The sequence below is a fragment of the Pseudochaenichthys georgianus genome, chromosome 6 (genome assembly GCF_902827115.2).
Source record: "Pseudochaenichthys georgianus chromosome 6, fPseGeo1.2, whole genome shotgun sequence".
Classification (NCBI taxonomy): Eukaryota; Metazoa; Chordata; class Actinopteri; order Perciformes; family Channichthyidae; genus Pseudochaenichthys; species Pseudochaenichthys georgianus.
This window is the reverse complement of record NC_047508.1, coordinates 20,732,786-20,754,111: the sequence shown is the minus strand read 5'-3', so window position 1 is coordinate 20,754,111 and position 21,326 is coordinate 20,732,786. Positions and strand designations below refer to the sequence as shown.

Here is a 21,326-nt window from a genome sequence, read left to right as displayed (position 1 = left end):
TCTGAGCCAGTGGTAGCATGAAGATGTTAAAGAGAAGAGGCTCCAAGATGGAGCCTTGAGGTACCCCACATGTAATATTTGTCAACTCAGATGTGTATTTAACTATAGAAACACAGTTGTTTCTATCCTTTAAGTAGGATTCAAACCAATTTAGAACTGTTTCCGAAAGTCCCACCCAGTTTTCCAGTCGGTCTAGTAATATGTTGTGGTCAACAGTGTCAAACGCAGCACTGAGATCTAATAATACTAACACTGAAGTTCTGCCACTGTCTGTGTTTAAGTGGATGTCATTGAAGACCTTTACAAGAGCAGTCTCAGTGCTGTGGTTTGGACGAAAGCCTGACTGGAACACATCAACACAGTTATTTAAATGCAAGAAATTACTCAACTGTTGAAAAACAACTTTTTCAATGATTTTACCTAGAAATGGCAGGTTTGATATGGGCCTGTAATTGTTCATTACTGAAGCGTCTAGATTATTCTTTTTTAAGAGCGGTTTAATGACTGCAGTTTTCAGGGCCTGTGGAAAAATACCTGAGTGAAGAGATTTGTTTACTATATGAAGTAGATCTGAGGCCATGCAAGGCAAAACATCTTTGAAAAATCCTGTTGGAATAATATCAAGGCAGCAGGAGGAGGATTTCAGAAGTTGAATAATGTCCTCTAGGTTTTTATCATTAATCTGATGGAATTGTGTCTTGGTGTTTGAATTGATATTAGGTGGACATAGGGACAACACATTTGCTGTACCTGATGCAGAGGCATTGACTGCTTGTCTGATTTTCTGAATGTTGTCAGTGAAGAAGGAGGCAAAATCATTGCATGCCCTGGTGGATAGAAATCCAGAGGCTACTGACACTGGGGGGTTAGTTAGTCTGTCGACGGTAGCAAACAAGGCATGTGCATTGTTTTTGGTAATGATGTCAGAGAAGAAAGACTGTCGTGCGTTTTTCAATTCCAAATTATAAAGGCCAAGTCTCTCTTTATAGATTTCAAAGTGAACCTGGAGATTTGATTTTCGCCACCTACGTTCAGCTTTTTGACAATTTTTTTTTTCTGCTCTCACGGTCATGGCCTTTCTCCATGGAGATATTTTCTTCCCAGTCACTTCCTTTACCTTAGTTGGAGCAATGGCATCTATAACATTGTTACTTTTTGAATTAAAATGATCTACTAGCTCATTTACTGAGATGTTAGCAGGGGCAAGTGTGGAAGAAAAATTCTGAGTAAACATTTCCCTAGTATTTTCAGTTAAATATCGCTTTGTGGTTACCTCTTTTTGAACATTTTTGTGAACAGAAATAGAGCTCTCAAAGAAAACACAGGAATGGTCAGAGAGCGCAACATCAGTCACCACAACCTTAGAGATATTCAGACCCTTTGAGATAATTAAGTCCAGAGTGTGCCCCTTATTGTGCCTGGGCTCCGTCACATGCTGAGTCAGTCCATAGTTATCAAGAACACAAAACACAGAAAGCCTCTGTTTACTTTTACTAGAACTGGCTGAGCTGCTGGTAACTTACGTTTCTGAGTTTTAAAGCTCGAGAGTGAGGACATTTCTGGAAAGTAAACACATTTTGGTCGGTCCTGACTTTCTCAACGGGCTGTGTGGGCAGTTTCAATACCCTGACGAAACGTTCAGGTGTCAGTCACGCACTGTTAAAGGCTTTATATTTTACATGAGACTGTGAGTGCCTTGGAAACTTTTCTCTTGTTTGCATCTGTTGTTACCCATTACTCACAAGAGCCTCTTTTGTTCATTGAGTCTGATTCAACAAATGACTTTTTATTCATCATCCATAAAGCAATGACAGACTGTTGTCATAGGATTAAGACTTGATTTTAGGTGGGAGGTTGAAATACCCCTTAGGTTATAGTCAGGATTTGGGCATGAACTACATAAGGTCCTCAAAAGTATAGACGTATATTATGACTGGTACATGAATAGAGAATGTAGTAAATGATACTGGTCTCTGACCTACCTGAGCTCTCCTGAAAAGTGGCAAAGAATCCATCAAAGTTCTTGTAACCATCAGACACAAAGAGTATGTGCAGACTGTTTCCAGAGCTGTGAACCGGGACAGGCCTGTTGTTCCCACAGAATCGAGCGATAACACGCGAGTTGATGCTGTCACCGTCTCTGACCTCCACGTAATCATAATGACAAGAATGGTGAAACTCCAGACTCATCATCATAAACCTGTTAGGGAAGAGGATGCATATAAAAAAACGTACATTTGCAAGATAGAATCCGAGTTTAGTTTGCTTCTAAACTAAAAATCCATAATTACAAAATATATTTAGTGTTACTCGACCTCAACACATGTATGGATTTCACGACATAAAGCAATTTTTGTTGTAATAGGTCCTGTTTTGTTTTATTTATTACCCCGGATTGTGAGAGAACTTGTGTTCCCCGACAATGCAATACCAACTGCCACCATGGAAATGACACATTAATCATAGCTAATAAATGTGATAACAGTCGATAGGGGATATACCCCACTTTTAGAGAGTTTACTGCTCCTAATGGCATGTGAAACTAGTCCTAGTTTAACCAGGTATCACAGCAGTTAAAGATGTCTGCTGATTTCTGTTATTTTTGTTTTTCTTAAATTGAAGAAAGATGAGTTGGAGTTAAGTTGTTTGCAGTACCAAAGATGAAAGGAACAGAGTAGCCTGAGATCATGAATCAAACAGGTAAAGGCAAGTAAGACCACATTATAACAACAACAACAACAACAACAACAACAACAACGTAGTTATGATATGAGTCAGGATGACACATTTAAGATAAAGCACAGTAATTATTGACAATTGGCAGCAACAATTAAACAGTTAGAACATCATTGTTTCTGTGGCTTTGGCGGGATTAAGACATTTTAAGATCTGCACTCTTGTATTTTATAGATTGCTTAAACTATCTTTTAAAACTCATTATGTGCATAGTTATAAGTGCACTCCTAAACGATTGTTCATCTATGTACTCGACAATAAGTAGTGCTGATGACAGCAATCAGCTGATAAGCATCTCACTTTACTGAGATAAGCAGCTGTTAGATGTCCATACATTTTACTGTTGATTATTGGTATTAAAGTTCAAGGTTATGTGTTCATCTTCAAAAACATCTTAATATTCTTGAACACAGTGAGGACATGCAGAGAGTGGATTGAGGGCCTGTTTAAATGTTAATTTAAGTGTGTATCATTGTAGTTTGGTAGATTTTTTAAAAGACTTGTATTTCATGAGCTGTTTGATTCAGTTGCAGTCAGAGTGTGACATTGAGAGTACTGCCAGCTGGATTAGGAAAAACACAAAGGACTCTCCTTCTCCTTCTCTGTAATTTCAGATGTAATCTCCTTGGACTAACATCAGAATTGACGTGATCGACTGACAGATTTTATACAGTGCACTGGCATGCTCCCAAATCCTATAATTTGGCCTTTTATCACAGACCCTTCAGTCAGTGTAGCATAGACCAATAAGATATATGCTAAACGATAGCCTGCAGCAGCTACCAACAATGAATGTCAGTTGTAATTGAGTTAATGTTGCTTGTGAACTGTGAGCCTAGGGTAAAGAAGTATAGAAAAACCCCTCCAGTTATTTTCCAGTCACAAATATACAACTTTCCATTATCGCTCGGAGTCCAGCTGTTTCATTAAAATGTGTGTTTATGTCACAAAGGAAATAAGAAAATGACATTTAACACATTTCTAGACTGACAACGTTGTTAAAAGTTTTGCAATTGCTTATTATATAGTTGAACAAATACTTTAAATGTATTTTGCGCACACAGAAAACCATTTCCGTATGCTTGGCACATTGAGCCTGCATGCTGCATATAGTGCTTTTGTTCTGCTAAAATACTGCACAAAAGCTCGACTGCAAAATGCTGTATGCTAAATGGAGAAAATGCCAGAAATAGAAAGTTATCACATGACTGAAAAGTAATAACTCTCCTGAAAAGACCCTGGGGTGTTTTGCTTTCCAAAGCTTGCTGTAGGCTTGCCAGTCGTCCATGACTTACATATTGCATAGATATCTGAATGGACTGGAAATGTTACTTAAGCAGGTCAGTTATAATAACTATCACAGATGTGCAATGAGGATAACATAACATGATGCTTTAATGTCAGATGAAGCTATAATTATCATTACCCAATATTTTGTGATAATGTTAGCATGCTAACACTTTGATTGTTCACATTTTAAACGTTATGCCAGCTAAGAATTTCTAAGCATTGTCAGCATGTTAAAGTTAGCATAAATAATAGCAGCGTTAGCTTTGAGAAAAAAAAATTGTAGGTGCCAATAAATAGTTTGTAAAATGTTGCAGAATGCTAGCCAGCAATGAGCATGCTTCTATGGTTATTATGACCCACAATCCTCTGAGCAGCGCAAGATAGGTCACAACTAGAGAGCACAGACAGATAACAGCCTGTCGACAGCTTATTGAAATGTCACGCTCCTGACTGCTACAGAATTACGAGCAATTAGAGGGTCAAAGTTCAAGGCGCAATGTTATGACTGGCAGCTGCAGTTTGTCACAAAGTAAAATTAAATATTTAAGAGGTAGTAGTTAGTTAGTTAGCTAGTTAGTTAACAATTTGAAAAACAGCCAATGTCTTCTTTGAAATTGTAGCTGATGGAAAAGAGAAACAATATAAACTGTGTTTTTAACCCATCGTGCTTTGTGATAGGCAAAATTAACTATTATCAAAGTCTAAGTCAACTTTATTGTCAATCTTTCAATTTATGTGTACAGACAGAGAGATCGAAAAACCGTTTCCCACAATCCCGAATAAAAAAAACAAATATATAAAAATATGTAGGCAAATATGTATATACCTATATACATACAATCAAAAGACACATTTAAACATATGCCCACATTAAGACCTAAATAAAAGCACAACAATCAAAAACATCAATGAATATTATCACTAACCTTCCAGATGTAACCTTTCTGATGGTGCCTCCAAAAAATTTTCTGATTACACATGCAGGTTGAGGAGGAGCAGTAAATAACTATACAAGCAGACGTTTTACAGCCTCACCTGAGCTCTATAGTAAAGGGTCGGTCCACCTGGATGGTCCACTCACACCGGGCATTGTTGGGGTAGCTCTCAAGCACCAAGTGGCCCTGCCTCTTACGGATTACTCCCCCACACTCTGAAAAACACATCGGAAAATATTATATTTTGGAAAGTTGGCACTCTTTAAAATTCAGTGCTGGTTCATTACAGCTTGATTGTTATGTTGCGGGTTTAGATTCAGCTGCTTTGGTTACCATTCAAACCAAACCCAATTACATTGAGTTTGCAAAGCTACTGAAAGCCCTATGTTTTGCTAAACAACACAAAGAAACATAAACACAATACACACAGGGGCAACAAGGCATTTAGCAGTCTTTCCAGGTTCTGCTTTTAATTAACCCATGTTTGTTGTGCCCCATGGCAGTTTATTGGCGCACTAAGAAAGCTATAGTCACTGTCCAAATGTTACATATTAAAGAGTTTTATGAGCTTCTAAATTGTTGACTCTGACTTGTCATTCAGCTCCTAACGGAAAACGCCCAGGGCATATGGCAGCCTTCCAAGCTGGCATAGTTGTCCCAGATGAGGATAAATCACCAGGGAAGGAAAGAACACTTTTCCTTGATCGAAAGAAAAACGTAGACTAGAGTCGTGTAGGATTCGCTATTTGGGAGAATGAAGGTACATACTCATGCAATCTCCACCGGACCAGCCAGGCCGACACTCAGCGCAGTATTTCCCAGTAATGAAGAAGTCATCCCTGGGGCCCCATGTCCCATTGTTACAACGCTTGCAGTTCTCAAATATACTGCAACCTGAAAGGAAGAGAAACCAAGTTATAGGGACGTTTTTAAAAAGACAGGTGGATGGACAAGGAGACAAACAATTTACTTCTTTTAAATTGGCTGGTAATATTTGTTACAATTGAGAACATGTTCATCATACCCCTGCTATGTTTCCTCTAAAACAGCTCTGCTAAACTCATTACGCCCATATTTTTACTGGAACAGAATACACAAGCGTATAAGAGATTCAAAAAATAAAAATGTGAAGAAAACTGTGAGGATGTCATTTCAGACTACTCAGTCCATGGGGGGGGTGTTATCTGTCGCGTCCAGGAGAGAAGCTTTAAAAAAGGAGACTAAATGGAGTCTCTGACTCTGAGAAGGTTCAAATGGGTACTTTAATTAAAAAAGGCGTGGGTATGTTACAAGCAGAATATTGTTCAGTCAGAAAAACAGCTGTGTTCTGGCTCTCGTGATCTCCTCCACAGCTCCTCCCTGTGTGCCGGTTGGCGCTGCTGGGGGCCGGCCCTCCATGTCTCCAATGTTCTTTGTTGCGCATAAAAGAGGATTCAGACATTGTACATTAAATATATAACTAAACACGCCTTTTCTCCTCCTTATCTCATTTTAAACGCTGTAATCAATACTCCAAAAATACAGGAAATATTTCACGGCTGGTATCATTTCCGGTAGTTCCGGATGTTGTCTCATGCTACCCACGTCTGTAAACAAACGTATTGTAGTGCCGAGAGATATGGAGTCAGAGGCGGTGCAAGGAAGGTGCAAGAATAGTAATTTATTCACAAGCTGCAAAGGACATGTTGTCGGGTCGCAGCCCGGGTCGACAAGAGAGAGAGCCAAGAGGGCACACACTATTTATAGGTAACCCATAACATGTCCGCGTGGGAACAATAACCGCAACTGTAGTTCCAAGTTTGAATTATGTCCCAGTGGTTAAATAGGTGGTCACCATACAAGCCCCGTCGAGGTATCCCCGGGAAGCAGGAGAGCAACCCGGCCGCAGGCAGACGTGCCGCGTCGGCGGGCATGAAGTCCTCAGCAGGCGCTGAGGCATCCCCGGGAAGCAGGAGAGGCCAGACAGGGTCCCGGAGCGCGCCACCCATGGGCCGATGGAGCATGGGCGACGTCCGGAACTGTCGAGGCGAGAGGGGGTCCAGGAGTGCGCCACCCAGGCGCCGATGAACGTGAGTGGCGTCTGGATATCCCCGGAAGGCAGGAGAGGCCAGACACAAGCTCCGGAGCGCGCCACCCACGGGCCGATGGCAGCATGGGCGACGTCCAAAACCGTCGAGGCGAGACGGGGTCCAGGAGTGCACCACCCAGGCATCGATGATAACGTGAGTGGCGTCTGGAACCGCCGTCGAGGAGAAGGGTGAGTGTCCACATGAGGTCAACCGGCTGGTCGAACCTCCTCTCCGGCACCAGAAAAGAAACTCAAAAGGGCCGATAGCCGTTAGCACTAGCCGTCGCTAGCCCCACGTGGTTATCCGCTAGCTGGCAGTCATGGGTAGCTGCCAGCCGTCGTTAGCCCCACGTGGTTAGCAGCCGGGACGTGCAGCTGCACGCCCCGAAGAACAAACCCACGAGGTAGCAATGGGGTTGCTGGTCGACCCAGCAGGTCGTGCATCGTCCCCCCGTTGGATAGAAAGCCGATGCGGGAACGGTGAGCAATGTCTCCAGCCTTCTGCGGAGCGCGCACCGAGCCTCAGTCCGCGTGCCGGTGGCAGCCACGGACGTCTCCAATTCTTTCACACACAGTGACGTCACGAGTCACCCGCGAAAATGCGCCATTTTTATGGAGGTGCAAAGTTAAACAGCGAGCGAACATAAGCAGGCAGAGCGCAATACATTTTCTATTAATATTTATATTCTGAAGACATCCCTGTAGGCCCATGTCTTCCGATTACATCTCTGGACTTGAGGGGTGTGCTCTCAATCGTTACCGGCGTAAATTAGAGCTGTGTGGGTTGTCTGATTGCCCTTACAGAGTTCCTGCCGATTCATGGCAAAATGACCCTAGAAAGTGGCCTCCGGTGGATTTTGGCAACATCTACGTCTATCTTCTGGAAACACCAGGTGAATACCCCACTTGTCACAATAATATTATCATGCCATTGCATATATGTGGTATTTTAGAGTTGACTAGATATTGATTAAGGCAATAGACTATGATATTCAGTAGGCTACAGGAAGCTTAGCAACACCTAGACTGTTACAGGATTTTTATTTTGGAAAGTATTTTTTTTCTTACTTCTCACGTTTTTTTATTACATCATAACTTAGTACTTTTTTCTTAACATTGGTAACATTAAGCTGTCTGTGGCTCTTTCCTGCTGTAACGATGCAAATTTCCCCTCTGTGGGACTAATAAAGGTCTGTAATACAGGCCCTGGGCTGTAAACATAACCTCATCATTGGCCATTGATATAATTTGGTACTACCAGTATTGTAGCTATTGTCACTGTGTTAAGCCTTACATTGATGCTTACCAGCTGTCAAATCAAAGGTAGTATATCCTACTATGTTTGATGTTTAATTATAAGGTGACAGTGTATGTTTTACCTTTGTGTTTCAACAAGGTGTCCACACTAGAGAAGCAATGAGAAATTACAAAGCACTAGACTCCTACACACTGCTGGAATCTGGTTGGGTGCAGACAGTGAGGCATATCATTCCTGACGACACAACCCTCACTGTCCTGAGAGCTGATGTAACACCGTCATTCCGGGTGAATGAACCGCCGCATCATCCATGGGCAGCCGTTACCCAGCGTGGCGATGTGGTTGCTGCTCACTGTGACTGCAAAGCTGGGTATGTAGATTCCAGTATGTAGAAACTAAATGTTTACTATGAACATATTCTGGTTGTATATTGTGTGACAACCCTGTGGTTCTCCACCCGGTGGTGCTGCTGTAACCTGTGTGTTTCTTGTAATCGGCAGTGATGGGACCCACCTGTGGCGCTAATTCCAGGATATAAGAGGGCTGCAGAACAGGCTCTCGCTCTCTCTCAGCTGCCCTGCTTGGTGCAGCAGGACACCGCTCCGCTCCTCTGTTCTGTTTTATTGTTGTTGGAACCACTGTGTTGGATAAATAAATGATTGTTACAAGCTGGCTCTGCTTGTAACATAAGGACAACAGTTGATGGTCACATTTAGTCAAGAATCCGCTTTGATGTAGTATTTCCACATCGCTCACCCTCCCACCCCAGGCATCAGACAGAAAACAAATGGCACCAAGTGGGTTACATCCAATAAGAAACTTCACAGTGGTGTGACGCTTATAATTTGACCAGACTTGGGCACGAGCTTTAAGGTTCCCTGGAGATTCAATGAACACTTCAAAACAATCTATGATACAAGTCAGTCTAGGGTACAGAGCCTTGAATGCAGGTGGCATATTAGAAGATATGCGCTCCCTCTCTGGCCAACTAACAACACGCTTCAGTTTCACAAAGGCTACATCCATCCACTTCCAAAAATGATCTATGAGCGTGCTCTGAGGGATGCCTACCTGGTCTGCCAAATACTCAAACTTCATGCCATGTTTCAACTTCACTATCATATAAAAAAACTGATCAATGTAGGGGATGGATGGGGTACCTTTGCATGTCATCGAAACTAGCAATAATTGAAAAGTGGCTAGAAAAATGGGCCAAGTTAGTCCGGTGTAATACTGACACTTCTCATTGTTTTCAGCAACAGTGTTAGAAGACAGCCGGACAGAGTTGAGGGTGGCCCTAGCATGGTCCCTCTCAGCAAAAGCAGCATCTCTTTCCGCCCTGAGTGCAGAGATCTCATCAAAGAGCATCTGTTGAGGCACGGAAGGTGGAGACACTGAACTGGTCGACGGTTGAGGCGAATCAGGAGTAGGTTGATGCTGTGGAGGTTCGGAGGATGCAAGGGATGTGTCCTGCACTCCAACAGGGACTGAGTAAGCCACTTCTTTTTTGAGGGCCCATTTGCTTTGCCAAGCATCTTCTTGCCATGACGACACATAGCATTCGAGAACCTAATACACACAAACATTACATATACCAGGGGTTAGGGTGGTGCGATTATGGCAAAAATCATAATCACGATTATTTGGGTCAATAATTGATATCATGATTATTAAATACGATTATTCATTGACTTAGAAAAATAAATGTATTGAACTTTAAAACAAATAATAATTTGAACAGTATCTTTTTAACTGTTGTTTACCCTGAACGTATAATTCAACTGAAAAACCAATACAAACATAAATTAAATAAATGCATTTATATTTATATATATCATTTATATAAAATACAATTAATTGCAGAGCCCTTCCAGAGGTGATAACTAACACCTACCCACAGCTGGTATGTTATTGTAAAATTGTATACTTCACATCTATCACAACAGTATTCGATTTAGGCCAGGCATATCATCAGTATATACATGAATTTTCGCAAACCTTCTCAGTTTCTGGTACTTGTCAGCTGTTGGTAGTTTCCCAGGCGTAGCAAAATTGGTCGGGATGTAATCTGGATGGCCAAGCTCCTTGGAAGGCTGCCCTGAAAAACAGATAAGAGCAACCATGATGCTACCATGCTATGATTCTACTGTCGAGGAAGGTACACAGTAGTTTGGTCCAGTCCGGGCTAGCGGCAGACATCAGATTAATCATAAACATAGTAGTTGTTCTGAAATACAACTTCAACTTACCAGAAATGAAGTGTGCCGAGCAGATGTACACATATTGCACGGTGTCCTTGGGTTTCCACGGCTTGCGAGTGATGGGATCAACGCGAGCGCAAGCTCTCGCCCACTGGGCCCTCCGTCCTGGCTGTTTTTCGTGACTGGGGAACTTGAAGAAAGAAAACTTGGATTTCCCATCACTATCTGTCATCCAATGATGATTTCTACAAGTCCCAGCACTACACCACTTCACCATCTTCAAAGTATTGTAACTAACAAGTAAGTAACACGGCGGAAACCCCTGTCTGGTTGCACCTCGTGTAAAATGGCAGCTACCGGAAGTACGGTGTCGCGGTCGGCCCAAAACCCGGATGTGTGTGTGAAAGAATCAAACCCCGGCATTTCGAGAAAGGAACTTGAGTTCCTTTTGCCGTGTTCGGCTCCGTCCCGGAAACTTCTCAAGACGTATCAGGGTCACCAGTGTAGTGCCGAGAGATATGGAGTCAGAGGCGGTGCAAGGAAGGTGCAAGAATAGTTATTTATTTACAAGCTGCGAAGGACATGTTGTCGGGTCGCAGCCCGAGTCGACAAGAGAGAGAGCCAAGAGGGCACACACTATTTATAGGTAACCCATAACATGTCCGTGTGGGAACAATAACCGCAACTGTAGTTCCAAGTTTGAATTATGTCCCAGTGGTTAAATAGGTGGTCACCACAGTATTCAAATAAACTGTACCTTCATATAAAATTCAGCAATAATAATATCTCGACGTCTATAGTTGTAGTGTTGAAATCAGTAGGTTTCGGTGTGCAACACTCCGTGTCATATCGCTAATAAATTCACCTCTATAGGAAAATGGTATATTAGCCACATGCTAAATGCTAACCGGAGATGAAGGACTTTCAGAATAAAAGCTTAACAACTGGTTGTGCACCAGAATTTCTGGTTTTTCAGTATAAAACAGCATTTAAACTGTTTAAGCTACTTTATGCTATCAACACATGGATTTGAATTTCTAGCAGGAGGAAGCAAAACTGACCTGATTGCAGATATGCATTTTAACCAAATATGCGCTAGTGATGTGCACAGAGCTTGACATATTTGTTGTGTTCAACAGTAAAATGTGAAGAAAACCATACTTCTACAGGCAGATAACATTTAGGGGAAAATAACATGCAAGTGTGGGTTTGGATGGGTGAGCGACTGCTCATTTGTGCACACATACCCAATCATTTTCTCAGATATATTCACAGATGTATTTGTTGCATAACCAATAACTTATTTTTCCTGAAGTCCAAAGCATGACCATTCCTTCCTGGCTCTGAATTATTCCAGAAAGTGAATAAGCCAATATAAAGTAAGCCTGAAAATAAATTAGATCAGTTCAATATTTTTTAGCTTTTCTCTTACATAGTTTCTAATGCTTCAGTTGTAACAGCTGTGCAGTTGATAGACATCCTTTAGTCTTGCACAAACTTCACTGCAGATTTTCAAATATGGAGATTGATGGGCGGATTACAATCAGCAGATGTGGACTATATGAAGAGAATGCCAACTTTTTATACTGTTCAATTGTATGAAGTTCGTAACTTCTCATACAATTACAACAAATAGGAATATTGGCAGGGGTTCTACCTGGATGAATTATGCAGGGGTCACACTCATTGATGGCGTTTGCGACAGCACGGCACTGCGTATAGCCCCCGGGGGTCCCCCTGTATGGGGCATTTACAGCGGATCACCTCGTACTCGCAGCAGCCTCTGCACATGACGTTCCACTCTGGGCCCGGCGCAGTGGTTGTACAAATACCTGTAATCTAAAGAAGACAATATGTCAGCATTAGTAAAATCAGCAGGATAACTCAAACATGCAACCAGGAAGCATACCTTTACATTCGCATCTATTCATAGTTGTACAGGCATAGAGAGGCAGTGGTGTACATCATGGAGGAAAGTTTGACAAAATATAATGACATGGGTTACGATCAGGAGTGGAAGGATTCTGGGGATTTCAGTGTTTGAGTGAGTGTTTTCTCGACTGGTTCTCTGGTTGTTTCCACTGCCATATGGTTGTATTTGGGAATCGCAAGATTCAAAGTAGTTAACGTCCACTGAGTGATTTCATAAAACATTACATCAGACAACATGCCGCCAATGGTAAAGTCACTGTCATGAAGAACAGTCAACAATGACCAAGTTCTTCCTCCCTTTTCCAATACATACGATGTTTAATTGGACTATAAACCAGTAATGCAAGTGGTTATAATTATGTAACAGTGGATTTAAAAGTTGAAATATTTGAACATGTCTGTGGTAGATGGGGATAGAGAACTAACAGAAGCTGCACTTTAAACTTGGCACCACCTCGGTGCAGCCTTGTACGTACCCCTCCTACCGGCCCTGCAAACACTCATTAGTGGTTGTTTGCAGACGGTTAAACTGGAGAGGAGAAGCGCCAGATGTATTGGAGAGCTGTGAGTCGTCCCTGTTGCCCGTCCACATAATGATATCATAAATTGTATGTCTGTCCAGCTACAATCTGGCCTTCTCCTCAGCTATTTCTCCAAGCAGGACACTGAGGTATGACAACTGCACTGACATCAATCAAACCAAAAGTGAGTATGCAATGCCACAAGTTAAACTTAATGTGAGTTTTCTTTAAGGACAGAGTCAGTGCTTTATGAAGCTGATGCAGTCGTTTAGCTGTTTTACGATTCCTGTCAGTTCCTCGTTTAATTTTACTGTTTTGATAACATGGGCTCAGCTGGATATGTGTGTAAATCTTAAAACCTTAATATTCAGCAAGCAAGTCTGTTTTCTATGTGCCATGGTGTGCGATAGATTTCAGGACCATGATTAAATGTCACTTTTTACATGTTCCAAAGAGGCCCAGTCCATTACGCAATGCCTTTGTTGTCATACCAACTGACAGTTTTCCTGTGTTTAAATTAATGTAAACTTACAACCCTCACTTTGTCTTAAATTCAAAGCTGATGCTCTTGCGTTGTCTTGATTTGTTTAGCTCAGTTTGCCTCACTTGTACACAAAAGAAGAAGCTCATTGTTTTGTTTTTTTTAGATTACTTTTAAAAAAGTTGAGAGAACCACAACTATCAATGGCATGGGAATGGCAGCATACTGTAAGTCAAATGTATAAACATGCATTATGGCAATGACACAGCAAGTAATAAATATGTTTTACCACAATCGTATCCTCCTCACAATATTTCTGTAAAATGATTAATGAAAACCAAAAAGTATAGCCAATGCTTCAACTTGTCTGGTAAATTCACCTCTTCTTAACTGCACAACCCTAGACTCAAACTTGTAGTTCTAAAATTGTAAGAAGTGACAAGTGGATGGAGATTCCTTTACATTTGGCGCTTTGGTCTAAAAGTAAAAGCAATAACAGATGATTTGGAATAAATATTTATTCAGGCTGCTAATGGCTCGAGTACAGAAGCCTGACTTGGAGTCCAGAAGTCCATCCAAACTCTGGTCTGCTTTTACTCACATGCATCGAAATGCAGACGGAAGCAGCTTCATTTTCAACAACTACGGACTTGTTATGGTTGCAATGTGACCCAAATTACGTAAGTCGGAAACTGAGAATTGTCAAACAAGAGAAGATTGATTAAAGCCATTATTGCCTGTGCTGGCCAATTTTTCTTTCTTGTCTTAAGCTACCTTACAAGCAATCAGTGGCGAATGGTCATTAGGGGCAGGTGGGGCACAGCCCCACCTAGTGACAGCAGAAAGTATTAAAAATAATGATTACAAAAAAATGCAAAAAATAATTCAAAATATATTCATGTATATATCATGTTTAATCATCTGATTCGTCTGTACATTGTTGTTTTAGTCTGTGTTCTTCTAATTAGTGTCTACAGTGTGTGCCTATTGAGCTGTTTAGAGCCATGTGGGACAAAACCCGATCCTGCCCCTCCCTCTCACTGTCTAAGTGAACGGTTGACTGTAAAAACTACACTGCGCATGCTAAGAATATTTTCCTATTTAATGTGTGTGGCAAAAAATAATGACCATAGGGGCAAAGTGCTGCCATCCCCACCATACGTCATCTCACATCATTCAGAGCTGATTGGCTGTAAGTACGTGTGCCGCGAAAAGTGTGGTGTGTGAAGAGGAGACGAGAGAGCTGCAGTGAGGTGTCCTAAAACCCGGAAGTAAGCTGCGCATGGCTTCCCTCCACAAAAAAGCAATGAGATTTCTCCATAGGATTTTAGAAAATAGCTCCAAATAAGATCTGTGGGAAACGTAGCTGTTAGATAAATGCACGTTTTGTTCAGCCGGATAATATCCACATGTCTACCCTACTTTTATAATTTTCGAATCATAAATCTATTGATTAGATTAGATTTATGATAGACTTTTGAAACTACAAGAACATAAGGAGGACTTTTACAAAAAAGTTATAGAGATTTTTGTCCAGAAGGATAGGCAAATTGACTTCATCTTCAAGTCAAGGTAAGACTGCAATTGTATTGAAAATGGGATCTTACTAAGAGAGAACAATTCAATATTTAAATGATAACATTACATTTTTTGGGTATCCTTCTGTTGAACTGTCTGTTTAAAATTAATTGAAGCATCAGACAAAAAAAGCTTTTGAAAATAATATTATATTTTGATTTAGGTCAAAATATAATATTTGTAAACCTGAAGAGTCAGTGCCAGTGCCTCACCAGCCATGAACCTCACTGCAGAAGCTTATAGACATCTAAGTTTTTTGTGCCCCACCACTTCTGTACATATAAAAACGCCACTGCAAGCAATGAACAGGGGATGATTACAGAGTTTAAAAGGTGTGATGCCTGTCACATGGGGATTAAGAGGTTTGACACCTTTGCCTCTCCTTATGGGACAGCTTCTCCTGCTTTGGTTTGTGTGCTGGCCTGGGACTGTGAAAGCTGATTTATAGGACATAAACTCGAAAGGGTCAAAAGGCTTTATGAGCTGGCCTGTTATTGTCATCATTGCTGTGTGTCTTGTCCGTAGATAGAGCTGTGGCATCCTGTGGTTGGATCTGCCCTCTCAGCATACTTAGGGAATAGACAATACAGTAGATCTTAATGTTTTTATTTATGTCTTTATGTTTATGGGACTAGATCTGTGACATGACATTTATGAAATATTTAGCTTCCAGATTCTCTCAAGTTGTTCTCCTTATAAAACACTCCTTATTGAGATAAATAAACACATTCAGCAGTGTTTTCAGTCTTTATTCACTGTAACAGATTCAGTTTGCTGACCTCCAGCTCTGTTGATAAGGCTGTTGTGTTTTTCTCTGGAGCATGACTCCAAGGTTTTTCCCCTCTCGTGCTTGATTCAGGCTGGAACACATCTATTTATCCCCTGTCCTTAATAGGTGTTTACTGATTCTCAACACAGCAGATCGTTTTTACATAACTCTGCTTTCGCTTGATCCCCTACAATTTGTATTCATACGTTTCAGCGATAAGCTTACTGCCTCGTAAAAACACAAATGCGAAGGCTTCCAGGTCAACATCTGCAGGTAACTACAGACTGGACAGTAACAATTTCATCTGCGTTTTAACAGGAAGAAAGGCCCTGACCAGGTGTGGAAGTGCACAACTCAGGGGCAAGCAGACAAGCCAGTCGGTGTTTCTGCAACCATTAATACATGCATGAGCTGGCCTTCAGTGTTTGGGCTTAAGGCCTATCAAGTCTTTATTATTTGAAAACGTGTTAAATAATGGCATCAACATCACTCCATTTATCATTATGTTCCCCGGGCCTGTAATTTAACCCAGGTTGTGCTGTGTGCCCCCGGCTAATGTGTATTTAATCACAAACTGGAAGTGTTGACAAGTTTCTGAGAGGTGCTGTAGAAATCCATCCGATTACAAAGTTTGCTTCCTTATGTGCCTTGTGGCTTTATAGCATATCTATGTGTTTTGGTATATGTAAATGTGTTAGTTGTGTGAGATCACAACAGCACAAATTACAATAAAAGCCTTGAATCATTGTTTTTCCCTCAGTCGTGCAGCTGAGTCTGCACATTTTTGTGTGGGTTGTTTGACTTTTCTGTTATGTAAGAATTGTATTGTGTTGGCTCTTGTGTATTCTTAAACATGCATGTAAAAAAGCCTTCGTAATGAAAACAGCCGAAACACGAGAATCATAACAGACACCCCGTTGACTAGTGGAAAACTCAGTGTGTCACAAAGCACTCCCACACAATCAGAAGCTCTACAGGCCCAGGTTGTGAGCCATCATGTCTCAGCTGCTAAACTTTGATGTGGATCCAGACGATGATATCATTATTACCGGGGGCGGGGATGTGGTCACGGAAATATGCGCAAATCATGTGACCCTGCATCTGACTTTACTGCCCTGCTGGCCCAGTAACCTGTTAGGAGCCAAAGAAAACCCTGACTTCAGCCAAGAACAAACTAAAATATCCACATTCCTGATCTTTTTTTTTTTTTACCATAAAAGGTTTTATGTTCAAATATAAAGCTCACAGATGCACATAATGTTGCACAACCCCTGGAAAAGCAGCATTACTGACTAATTGATACACTTAAAATATGCTGCAGGTGCTGAATTTGACCTTACAACTGACACAAAATCCTGCATCAGCTCGGAAATAGTGCCATCATTTCCTGGAAGCAACTTCCCCTGTACTCAGCTAAAAATAAAACCTAAAGTCAGTATTTGCTGTAATTTGTTGGACTTTGGCCCAGCTCACATTCACAGCCAAGTGCTGCCTCCTGAGTTTAAGATATCTTATAATTGAGCTTTAGCTTGATATAAAAACTGCTTTCTGTCAGTTACCGTTTAAATTAGTAATCGTCTCTAGGTTCTCTTTTTCTTGATCAGAAAATGTATCTTATCAGTCTGAGTCTCGTCTTGCTACACACCACTATCAGCTAAGCTATGTTTAGCTTTAACAAGGCTGAAGAGGACAATGTGGAAATGGTTTGAGCGGGGCACTTTAAAATCGGTTCAACATGCTTATTAAACGCTGCACAATGCTGTGACTGTGTCACCTATGTTGGACATGTAGTATTCTGCTATTTCACTTTTGGAAAGTATGCTTATTAGCTTCCATGGTAAATAAGAGGAGAAATTGATACTATTTTCTTACGGTGTGTCTATTTCGTAATCTACACGAAGCTTTATACTTGCCATCAGCAGAAACTATACTTAACGTAGCAAAAGACTTGAAACAGTGAAACAAATAGACTGGCTTTGAAGTGTGACACTGAAGGGAAGAAACACCAATACATGGAAGATACATTTCTGCATAACGAGGGTTTCTTTTACATTTGGAGAGAGCCAGGTTCGCTGTATCCCTGTTTCCATTAAATTGGAATTTAATCAAATATGCTTAATTTACATGAATTAAACTAAACTAATCTTACAAACAGTGGTAAATTACAAGTGTAGTATTAATCTTCTCATTGCAGTCTTGGCAAGAAAGAAAACATTACATTTTTCCAAATGCCTAACTATTGCTTTAATTTTATTCGGAAATAGAAGATAAAAATAACAAAAGATATGTCAGAAAAAGTTCCTTGTAAGGAGAAGATTTTACAGTATACATCCACTGAATACATTGTTTCCTTCTGACAATATGGTGGTTATTAATTATACATTGATGTATCATGGAAAAATAGTTGTTTTTATAGCAGCTGCGAGTGCATGTGCTGTGCATGTATGTGCGAGTATATAATTCCTTTTGCTTACTGCCCACAGCAGCTGTCTGGCATTTTGAGGTTGCAGTGATTTTGCTATCATGGAACAGGGGAAACTCCCAGGGGAGCTTTGTGGGCATTGCATATCCGAATGTAGCCGATCCTAAGCACCGGTCCCACTGGTCATCCTGTAGATTTACTTTAAATAAACTTCCCTCCACTCGGAAACCACAAACGCAATGAAACATCCTCTCACCATTACCCACTTTGGTAAATTGGTGTGAACACACACACCAATATGTAGGACAAATAGGAGTCTGATATGTCCACATTTGTTTTCAGCATTCAACTTTTCAACTTGATATGAACTCTAGAGTCTGATATGAGACACTATTTTTCCAAACACTCAGTGCGAGGCTATGTTTTTCTTCTTGTAACTATATTCTGTGCCAAGTTTTCATTTTCTTTCATTTTTATATTTGCTAGGCCTTGTCATTTTCCCCTACAGCAGCCTGCCCAGTAGCTCTGACAACTATGAACTAAACACACTTTAGGGAAATGTGTGAAAAAGCAGGACACCTGAGGATTCAGGTGGGTGGAGGAAAATGCCTCGGTTCTCATAAACACGGGCACACCTGAAAAGACATGTTCAAAAGGCAGGATTTGTATGAAAACTTTGCTTTAAGAAAAAGAAACTAAGAAACATCTGTCAACAGCTGATAATGCAGGATTATGAAACAAGCCTTGCTAGAAAGTGAATCAGCTGACAACAACAACATAATTGGGCAAATCTGCCAGAGAAAACCTTCTTAGTCACTGTAACCTAACACAGATGTGGTCAGCCAAGCCCTTTGCCACATTCACCAACATTACAAATTGAAGGTTTTAATGTATTGCCTACTAAGCGTGCAACAAGGAATTAGACAAAGACAGAGGTTTGGTTAGGAGTCTTGGGGACGCTGTATGGTATACACATTACCACAGCCAGCGTGATTGACTCAAACGTGACTCATGTCTTCCTGCTGCAGTTGAAATGGTCAGCCTGGGTAAACAGGCAGGGATAATCTGAATCTCAAGGAGAGCACACTTTAGGAGTTAAAGCAAAGCTCCCGTACAAAAGAGAACGATTGCCAAGATTCAACACCCCTATTAGAACGGCAACTGCCTCACTTTACCTCAAGGAATGTGTGGCTACATCCAACTGTGGCTTCTTATATTTCAGAACAAAAAAGCAATCTTGCTTTCATTTCAAACAACAATTAACCGCAATGAGTATGGAAATGACAGAGACCCTTTTTTTCTGGTAATGGGACAATAAACAAATCTACAACAGGACAGGAAAAAGAGTCAACGATTGCACAAACTTGTCAGTGCTGTTTTTCTTTGCCGCCCTTTAAAAGCTGGCTTTCACATCACTGTCTCTCCGTTGGTCTTCTTTTACAATCCTGACTGAGACCTGATGTGCTCTTAAAGGATAGAAGGGAAGAAGGGATGGAGAGAGTTGCTGATGCCGGCTTTTTGAGAACAAAGAACACAAACTGAGAGGCCGTGCCAAATATAAACGCAAGGGAGAAGAGAAGTGAAGGTAAAGCCGGTCTCTTACCGTAGGGCCACGCTGTCCCTTGGGGCAAGGAGATGGAGAGGAAGATGAGGAGGAACCAGCCCTCCTTCCAAGAGATAACGGTGCCGGTCCAGGGGGCAGTGCTGGTGCCCCCATGGGTTTGCCCCAGCTGCAGTCCCCGTCCTGCAGACAGCATGCTGCAGCCTGGAACTCTGTTTACTTTCTGAACTCAGCTGACATCACCTTCTCTTGGCCCTTCTGTCCTTCCCTCCCCCTCCCTCAATTTCTCCCTCTCTCTCCCTTTATTTCTCTCTCGGTTTCTCTCTCTCTCTTACTTCTCTTTGGCTTCAGGTTACAGCCCAGCCTCGCAAGGAGTTCCACTTGCACTGGTCTCCCAAAAACTCCCCGAGCTCCACTCAGAGGAAGACGTCACTGCTCTTGAATAAATGCAGACCCAACCGTTTAATGCACAACTCATTAGGGTTTCACACACGACACACACACGAGGGAAAAACACAACAGCCAGTTTATGTTCTACATTGGCAAGACCAATGATACAATTTAAGATGGTTCACTGCTTTTGTGTTCATGTCTAAAAAATCTGAATGTCATTGTAATTCAAGTTCACACCAGCTGTGTTTTCCAGAAAGGTGTGTGGTAAAGCAATAGCATTCAGTCAATCCAAGGTAGTAAATCCAACAACACATTTGTAACGTTACAGGAATATTATGTTATTTGGCGAAATATGCGTATAGTTTTCAACAAAGTCAGGTGAATAGGTTGATGTCACTCTGTAGGCTAAGTATAAAGCTACAGTCAGTAGACCTTAACTTAGAATAAAGACTGTTAATGGGAGACCTGGCAGCACCTAGAAATCTCAACTATAAGCGCCATATATTATCGCTATTTTTTAATATGTCTGAAAAAAAATCAACATGTTGAGATTTTAGTTATGGTTATATGGCAGACTATTTCTAGGATGGGGCTAAGTAAAGGTAAGCCTTTGGACAGAGAGAGACTGGCTGTTTTCCCTTTAAACAACAGAACAGACTTAAACAATAGAATAGTAGCCAGTGAAAACACACTTTCCTGTTTGTATGATCTCCTGGGTGTGTTTTATTTCAGCTCTGTCCCCTGGCACTCCATGCTGCATGGAAGAGCTAACAGGGAATACAGATCAAACGACTCAGAGCCGGAGAATCAAATACCAGAGCAGTTTCCTAAAACAGCAGGATTTAGACCATGCAGAGATGGAAGACATGAGCAGTGGTCTGTGTATGGTAGGGACATTGAAACACAGACTGAAATCAAGACAGTTCATACAAATAAAAAGGGAATGAAGACATGGGGAACGTGAGGGATAAAAGAGACAGGCAAAAAAGAAAATCAAGAAAGAAAGGGGGGGAAAGGAAATATTGTCTGCTCTTTATATCCCCCCTTTCACTACCTCTCTACTGTTTGTCCAGATGCTTAAGGGTTTATTATGTGAAACCCAGGGCTTTTGGGTTAATGTGGACAGAGGCTACATCTGCGGTCTATGCTGTCAGCAGAATAGACTTCTGTATACAACTTTC

General features: G+C 41.3%; 1 protein-coding gene across 1 annotated transcript in view; it reads right to left on the bottom strand.

Moving 5' to 3' along the window:
- Positions 1–20,011, bottom strand: part of pamr1b (peptidase domain containing associated with muscle regeneration 1b) — a 36,470-nt gene extending 16,459 nt beyond the window's left edge. Inside the window, 6 exon segments of the mRNA XM_034085033.2 lie at positions 1,983–2,200; positions 5,062–5,176; positions 5,730–5,855; positions 12,146–12,185; positions 12,187–12,320; positions 19,795–20,011. Of these exon segments, the coding sequence (XP_033940924.1) occupies positions 1,983–2,200; positions 5,062–5,176; positions 5,730–5,855; positions 12,146–12,185; positions 12,187–12,320; positions 19,795–19,948 (787 nt within the window). The 5' untranslated portion in view covers positions 19,949–20,011.
- Positions 20,012–21,326: the final 1,315 nt, after the last annotated feature.